Source organism: Plasmodium sp. gorilla clade G2, assembly GCF_900097015.1.
Source record: "Plasmodium sp. gorilla clade G2 genome assembly, chromosome: 7".
NCBI classification, from domain to species: domain Eukaryota; phylum Apicomplexa; class Aconoidasida; order Haemosporida; family Plasmodiidae; genus Plasmodium; species Plasmodium adleri (nom. inval.).
The window spans coordinates 648,554-657,500 of record NC_041699.1 but is presented as its reverse complement, the minus strand read 5'-3'; the positions used below and the strand labels follow the sequence as shown (position 1 = coordinate 657,500).

General features: G+C 18.1%; 3 protein-coding genes across 3 annotated transcripts; 1 reads left to right on the top strand and 2 right to left on the bottom strand.

The window, feature by feature from the left end:
• Nucleotides 1–89: 89 nt before the first annotated feature.
• PADL01_0715200 (conserved Plasmodium protein, unknown function) lies at nucleotides 90–1,245 on the top strand (the record flags this gene model as incomplete). Its single annotated transcript, XM_028681185.1, has 2 exons — nucleotides 90–963; nucleotides 1,073–1,245. 2 exons carry the CDS (start codon nucleotides 90–92, stop codon nucleotides 1,243–1,245), a joined length of 1,047 nt encoding a protein of 348 aa, XP_028537588.1.
• Nucleotides 1,246–1,512: 267 nt separating this feature from the next.
• PADL01_0715100 (conserved Plasmodium protein, unknown function) lies at nucleotides 1,513–4,675 on the bottom strand (the record flags this gene model as incomplete). The annotated part of the gene is made up of 2 exons (XM_028681184.1): nucleotides 1,513–1,560; nucleotides 1,751–4,675. The coding sequence occupies 2 exons, from the start codon at nucleotides 4,673–4,675 to the stop codon at nucleotides 1,513–1,515; spliced, it is 2,973 nt and encodes a 990-aa protein (XP_028537587.1).
• Nucleotides 4,676–5,434: 759 nt separating this feature from the next.
• PADL01_0715000 (conserved Plasmodium membrane protein, unknown function) lies at nucleotides 5,435–7,964 on the bottom strand (the record flags this gene model as incomplete). The annotated part of the gene is made up of 14 exons (XM_028681183.1): nucleotides 5,435–5,506; nucleotides 5,593–5,649; nucleotides 5,751–5,804; nucleotides 5,998–6,129; nucleotides 6,234–6,266; nucleotides 6,384–6,440; nucleotides 6,530–6,616; nucleotides 6,768–6,824; nucleotides 6,906–6,942; nucleotides 7,050–7,095; nucleotides 7,203–7,252; nucleotides 7,409–7,458; nucleotides 7,598–7,759; nucleotides 7,962–7,964. 14 exons carry the CDS (start codon nucleotides 7,962–7,964, stop codon nucleotides 5,435–5,437), a joined length of 897 nt encoding a protein of 298 aa, XP_028537586.1.
• Nucleotides 7,965–8,947: the final 983 nt, after the last annotated feature.

The following is an 8,947-nucleotide window of genomic DNA, read 5'->3' as shown; positions in this document are numbered from 1 at the left end:
TTTTTGCGTCTGTTATATATATATATATATATATATTGATATATATTCATATTCATATTAATATATTTATAATATTTTTTCGAATAAAAATGCCAGAAAAATTATTAAAAGAAGAAAATAAAAAAGGAGATAAAGATCGAGAAATAATTCTTCTTGGATTATTAAATTTAGATTCTTTATATGGTGAAAATTGGTTTCATGAAAAAGAAAATATAAAAAAAGATATAGAAAATAAAGCTGTGAAATTAAATCAAGCTTTTAAATATCCATCCATTTTTTATGAACACTTTGAATTCTTATCATCTGATGAATATAATTATGTAAAAAATAATTATATATACAGTGCAATACTTATATATAACCCTAATATTAATAATAAACATAATAATGAAAAAAAAAAAAATCAAGGATCAAAAATTAAAAGTTGTCATAATGAAGTGGTAGACTCAAATGAAAGTCAAGAGAATACAGACACACAAGATTTAAATGAACAAATAAAAAATGAAAAAAATGAAAAAAATGAACATGTGGTTGATTCAAAGGATGAACATGTGATTGATTCAAAAAATGATAATGTGGATCATTCATCAAATGAACAAGTAAATCTTTCAAAAAATAATTCTAAAGATTGTCTAAATAATGATGAAAAACGTGTCGATGGCAATCATGATAAAAAAAAAGAAGGTATAGGAGTACTTGTTGTGACTTGTAAAAAAATGGAAAAAATAAAAATGAAACATATACTTATAAAAATGTTAAAAAAAGAAATAAAAGTAGAATCGGTTGTTCTTAAATATAAAGAAAATATACCTCATCTTCCAAAATCTAATAATGAAAATAAACAAAAACAAACAGAAATTAAATATCTTGATAAACAAGAAAATATCTCTTCTCCTTTTATTTTAAATAACAATTTCGACGTCAAAAGAAATAATTTTTTCAACATGACAGCTTATATATATGGTAAGAATATACTGTCTCACAGAATATGAACAAATAAAAAAATATATATATATATATATATGTATATATTTATATATTTATATATTTATGTCCATATTTATCTTTTTAGGCTCGTCAAATATTCTGACAAACACCAGTCTCATACAGAGAGAATACTGTGATGATGAGTGGGCAGAAAAATTAAGAAAAACGAAAAAAGAAAAACAAGAAAATAATCAAAGTACTGATAGTTTTTCCAATAATATATTAATTAGGTCCTTCACCTCCTTGTTCAAAAAATAAAAGATAAACATATATATATAAATATATGTTTATTTATGTATATATGTATACTTTTACATATGTGCATATATTTTTTTTTTTTTTAAGTATACATAATATTACATAAACAAACATTTTCACAAAAAAAAAAAAAAAAAAAAAAAAAAAGAATATACATATATATAACATATGTATATATTTATTTTATTTTATTTTGTTTTTTTTTATGTTTTTTTAATTTGAATTAAATATTTGTTATGAATAACAACTTAGTTAATCTCATATTTTTTAGCGTCTTTCCAAGACCTTTTTCACGTCAAAATGTTTGGATAATTCCTAAAAATAAAAAAAAAAAAAAAAATAAAAAATAAAAAAATAAAAAATAAAAAATAAAAAAATACATACATATATTACATAATTTAATCCATGGTTAGGCATATAAAAACGCATACACACTTATAATATATATATATATTTTTATTTATTTTATTTTATTTTTTTTTTTTTGGGAGGCCCTTTTACTCACCGTCGTGTCGTTCAAATATATAATGTTCTCGTATATGGCAGCAGGTATGAAAGGATATAAGACATATATAAAAAACTTAAAGATCAATGAATAATTAAAAAAGTAAATGATTTTCAAGTTTTTTAGAAATTCTTGTATGAGCTGAAAAATATCCTTAAAAAGTGATAAGATACTTGTAATGTTTGTAGATATGTTCTCAGAAAAAATAAATAAAAGTACAAAATGGTTTCTCATAATATTATTAAAATAAAATATTAAATAAAAAAATAATAAATGATAATCATATACTAACGGGAAGTGAACAAAATTTATCACAATGGTATGTCTACCTTGTTGATCTAATCCATATTCATAAATAAAATAATATTTTTTCAGTTCCTCAAATTTCTTTTTTTTATCATACATATAAGATAAGCGTATACAGTTTTCTAAATTTAATTCTTCTTTTCTTTCTATTTGGTTTAAATGGAAAAAGTTTTTGTGACTTTCTTTTTCATCCTTTAAATTGATAAAATCGGTATCTCCATATTTAAAAATAGTAGAACAAGAAGAAGAAGATGAATAAGATGAATAAGATGATAAAGATGATAAAGAAGATAAAGAAGATAAAGAAGATATATGAGATGATGAATGTGAAATACTAGCTGACGATTCGTCTGATGTTTCATAAGATTTCGAATTATTCGACGTATAACTTGATGACAAATTATCATTATATGAATAGTTTTCAAAACTTTTCTTTTTTTCTTTTTCACATATATTAAATTTATTATCATTACTATAAAATTGTTTGTCATCTGATAAATGAAGTTTTTCTTGTATAGGATTATTGTTATTAATACTTTTTATATTATCAATACTTTTTATATTATCAATACTTTTTATATTATCAATACTTTTTATATTATCAATACTTTTTATATTATCAATACTTTTAATATTATCCATACTTTTTATATTATCCATACTTTTCATATTAACCATACTTTTCATATTAACCATACTTTTCATATTACGCATATTTTTTTTTATGTCTCCCTTTTGATTGCTTTTTTTTTTTCGTCTTATTCGCCTTAAACTTTTAAAAATACGGATGCTCCTATTCTTAACATCAATGGCCCCATATTTATTTCCTACTATAGATATGTTAGTCGATAGATAGTTCTCTTGATTATTTCTGGGGAAGAAAATAGACATATATTTCAATAAAAGGAAATATATATGATTCGATTTTGTTACAAAGATTATACTTTTGATTGTGTTATAAAATTGAGGTATCATAATTAAAGAACGTATATTTTTTAATAATGTTAGTAAGAATATATTTATTGGGAAGAACATATGAAAATTTATTATTGGAATAGTTAAAGTTTGTATTTTTTTTTCAAAACATAAATATAAAATTTCATATAAACATAAATTCATTGTATTATGTGTAGCTAAAATAAATTTACTATTATATTTAGGTAACATTATATGTAATATATATTTATGTATATTATCATAACTATTTGTTATATATACTTCTCCACTTTTTTTATTTTTAATTTCAAACTTTTCTTCTTCTTCTAATTTCATTAAACTTGAAGAAAATAAATTGTTACAGATATCTTTAGAATATCTATAATTATTATTAGCAAACAAAACAATAGCATGACTTTTTATATTCGTAATATCTCCATTATAAGTTTTTATTTTTTCATTCAAGTTATTATCAATCATATATATTTTATTCTGTAAACTAAATTCATATAATCTTTTCATATCATATTTATTTTGTTCTATATCACCCGTTTGTTTTTCACCATCAAAATGTAACATATAATTGTTATCATATGATTGGTTAAGGTTGTTTGTTTTATTTGTTTTATTTGTTTCATTTGTTTCATTTGTTTTATTTGTTTCATTTGTTTTATTTGTTTCATTTGTTTTATTTGTTTCATTTGTTTTGTTTGTCCCATTAATATTATCCACTTTACCTGCACACCTCTCTTTCCTACCAAAGTTGTATAACTCATCACACTGATCATCTATATACCTTTTAATATCATAAACTTTTGAAAACTCTTCACAAATATTTGCATATTCCTCTTTAGTGATAATAAAGTTTTGTTTAAAATTATAATCATTATCATAAATATAAGTTATTTTTTTTTTTATCTTTTTTCTGAGCTTTTTTTTTTTTTTTTTTTTTTTTTTTTTTATTATTGCTTGTTCAGGTAAAATTTTGTGTGTGTGCAAATTATGAGGATGGTCGTCCCTTTCCTCAAAATTATAATTTCCAGAAGGATAATTATTAATTATATTATCATCCCACATTTTGTTATCATCACATTTTTTGTTATCATCATATTTTTTGTTATCATCACATTTTTTGTTATCATCACATTTTTTGTTATCATCACAATTAATACCTTGGTTTATTCTTAATCCTTTTGACAAAAAACCAAATGAAGAATTAGCACTTTTCTTTTCTAATATAAATGAAAGAAGGAAATTAAAATATGCACAATCAATTGTATATATTAAAGGATGGAAAAGCAAATTTGAAGAAAACTTTTTTTTGACATATACATTATGTTCATCATAATTATAATAAAAATCATCTTCTTCAATAAATAAAATTTCATAAATTTTATTATATATATTTACATAATGAAAAACAGAATAATTTAAATTATTCCAACTTATTATATCTTTATTATCTATATATTCTTTTTTTTCTTTATCCTCTAAAAATTTATCATCACATATACTATTCATATTGTTTATATTATTTAAACTATTCTTTATTTTAGTATTTATCATTTTATATATTTCATTCAAATTAAATTCGCTCTTTTCAAATTCCATGTCTGTTATTATGTCTTGAAATTCTTCTTTTAACCAGCATAGGGCTTCATTCAGTTTACTCGTTACCATCATTCTTACAATGAAAAATATTAAAATATATATATATATATATATATATATAATATATATATTTATATTTATATGCTTATACCCAAACAAATTCTATTTTAATATATTCTCATATTATTATAAAATAATTTACAACAAGGTATACTTTCCATATTATGTACGTCTCATAATTCTTTATTTCTCTTTTTTATCAAATAAAAAAAACAAAACACATCAAAATGTATACATATAATATAATATATTATATAATAATACTTTTACAACATATTTTTTTTAATATATTATATATATATATATATATATATATATATTATATTGTAAATAAACTCTTTTTTTTTTTTATTATTTATTTTTTTTTTTTCTTTTATTTTATTATCTTTTATTTTTTTTTATTTTTAATATGTATTAATTTTAACGTATAAAATATATGTAAATAAATAAAATTAAATCATATGCATAGTATTATATATATTATAATGTTCGTTTAAAAATATATATCTTATTTTAAAACACATGTATAATAAATAATATTATATTTTTTTTTTTTTGGGTATAACCAAGAATTAAAAAATAGTTGCATTCAAAAGTTAAAAAAAAAAAAAAATAAAATAAAATAAAATAATAAAATATAAAATATAAAAGAAATTTTAAATAATATAATAAGTAAAAAAGATCTTAAAATAAAAATAAATAAATAAATATATATATATATATATATATATATATATAATATACTTATATTTTTTATGCCTTGAAAATCCCTTAAGGTTTTCCAGGCATTTTATTGTTCAATTGAAAAGAAGATACGTACGTATACAAAATTCTATTTTCAATCTGTCAAATTAAAATGTAAACATAATATATATATATATATATGTATATATGTATATATATATATATATTTTAAGATTTTTTTTTACTGATTCATAAAGGATTTCCATTTTTTGAAGATTCAAATCAGAGTACACAAAAATGATCTAAAGTGTAAAATAAATAAATATAAATATATATATATATTTATATTTCTATAGTGGGATCCATTTTTTATTTCTTGTTGTGATACGTATTAGGGTCTTACATATGAAATTAATAAGAAAAAGGAAAACAACTGTATGTCAATCAAATTAAAATTCTACATTTAAAAAAAAAAAAAAAAAAAAAATACATAAATATATATTTATATATACATTACAGTAAAAATATATTATTCTGTTTATCATAAAAAAAAAAAAAAATATATGTGTATAATATATTATCATTTTATTTTGTTTTATTTTGTTTTATTTTTTTGTTTGTTCATATAATTGTGTATATTATATAAAAACCTTAAGCAATAAATCTACAAAGGTTAAGCTACATCCATATAACAAAATTTTCATATAATTTTCTTCCTTGATATGATATAAAAATCTGTTCTTGTTATATTTTATAATTTTGTAAATAAGATAATAGCCAGACTACATAAAAAAAAAAAAAAAATAATAAAGTAATATAGAAGTATATATCTTAAAAACTTTTGTAACACATATTATTTTATTTTTTATTCTTTTATTAATTTTACGCATAGTAGGGACGGTAAGAAAATATACTTTTCCTTCAAAAAAAAAAAAAAAAAAATAAAACAATATAAAAAAAAAAAAAAAAAAAAAAAAGTGTAAAACATACACATATATATATATATTATTTCATTTTAATCCTTTTGTATTTGTACCCTTAAAATGAAAAACAACAATGTTACTATCCCGTTCAATCCAAGAATAAAGACGCTCTAAAAATTAAATAAATAAATAAATATATATATATATATTTATTTATATATATTTTTATTTTTGTGTATGTGTCTTTTTCTAAGGGTACCGTCGAATTTTCATATTTAAAAAAAATTGCATACAAAATACAAATAGTAAAGAAAAGAAAAAAAATAAAAAGTGATTCAAAAGGTATCTGTAAAGGTAAAAAGAAAAAAAAAAAAAAAAAAAAATATATATATATATATAATAAGACATAATAATTATATGATATAATAACATATTAACGAATATGTTCATATAATTTTTAGAACAATTCTTCTCTTTTTTTTTTTTTTTTTTTTTACAAAAATAAAGTCGTCTTTCATGTTAAGGTACACTAATAAATGCCCTACATATAAAAGCTAAAAAGAAAATAAACATATACATATAAATACATATATATATATGTAACATTTTATATATTCCTTTCATTTGTTTATTACATTTATTAAGAGAAAATTGCACAACGAAAAAAATATCCTATAGGTAATAATTCAAAAAAAATATATTTTTTTTATCAGATAGAAAATATTCTATATAATTTAAGAAAAAAAAAAAAAAAAAAAAAAAAAAAAAAAAAAAATTACTGAGGTACTATTTCGTTTAATATGGACGGATTTATCTCTTCATCTTCTAAAAAAAAAAAAAATAAAAAAATAAAAAAAATAAAAAAAAAAAAAACATATATATAAATACATATATATATAAATATATATATATATATATATTTTTTTTGTTACCTATCAAGTCTTCATTGAGCACCTTTCTTATAAATTTATAGCAGCTATACCTATATATGGAGATAAGAATTTTTAAAATTATGTGTCTCATATAATAGACACCAACATAATATAAATAAATGAAAAGAAAGGCATACACATAAATATATATAAATATATATATATATATATATATTTATTTATTTTTATTTTATTTTCCCATGTACCAGCTCATACAAAAAAAGAAGAGAATAAAAGCAAAACCACAAAAAAATATCTACAAAAAGGGAATTTATAAAAATTGTATGTACATAAATATATTTATAAGAACTTATTTTTATGTGGATATATTTTTCTTCATCATTTTGATTTGATTTGATTTGATTTTTTTTTTTTTTTTTTTTTTTTCTTCCTACGAGAAATATAATGTTTAAAGAAAAATTAAAAGAACTTTTTATGTTAAAAAAGAAAAAAAAATACAAATGAGAAAATTTGGTAATCCATATTGCATAACTATTATAAAAAAAAATGTTCACTCCTTCCTCTAACGTTCTCTCCGAAATTAATTTTTCCCTTAACTACAAAATGAAGTACACACATACATATATATGAAAATACGTGGTAATTATTATTATTATTTTTAAATATATGATTAACAAGTATCTTTTCAATATATATATATATATATATATATATATATGATATATTATTCAATTTGAAAACTATATAATGTATTAACGGACAGACAGAATTATTTATTTATATATTCTTATTATATACCATTATTATTCTTATATTTTATATATATAATACAACTTGAATGATTTATAGTATATTCTTATATTCCTTCAATAATTATCAACACATTTTAACTTTAAACTTTCTTTTTTTTAATATATAAAAAAAAAAAAAAAAAAAAAAAAAAAAAATTATACACATAAATATATATATATATATATATATATATATATTTTTATTTATTTTTTTGTTTGAGATAGTGAATAATTTATGAATACCTTTTTCTTTTAATATAATGAAAAATATATAATATTAAAATAAAAAATATATTATATATATATACAAATATGTAAATATTATAGAGGAAGAATATACACCTACAGGTAAAATCAATACATAATGATTTATGTATCATTTTAAAAAGAAACAAAAATAAAATCCATAAGTACACACATATAAATATATATAATATATATATAATATATATATTATATTAATATGAATGATAACTATAAAATATGTGTATATATTTTATATAATATATACATATATATATATATACATGTTATACCTGTTTGTATACAATTAAGGATAATTTAAAATTTTCATATTTTTGTTTAAAAAAGACATTTATAAGAACTCATATTTTATTTATAAGGATCAAATGATTAAAGAAAATACAAAAAATATAATGCACTTAAAAATATATATATATATATATATATATTTATTTATTTATTTATTGAACCGATAGGCTAGAACATTACATCTCTATATATATTTCCTATTTTATTTAAAATATTAAAAATTAATAAAAATGTTATTATTTTTTTAAAAAAATACAAACTGTTATAAATGTGTGTAGAGATATAAAAAAAAAAGAAAAATTTTAAACTACAAATTATGAATAAATATAAAAATATTAGATTATATTCAAAAAAATATATATTATAAATTAAAATAAATTACATTATTACAAATATTTATATATAATATAAATATAAATATATACATATATTGATATATAT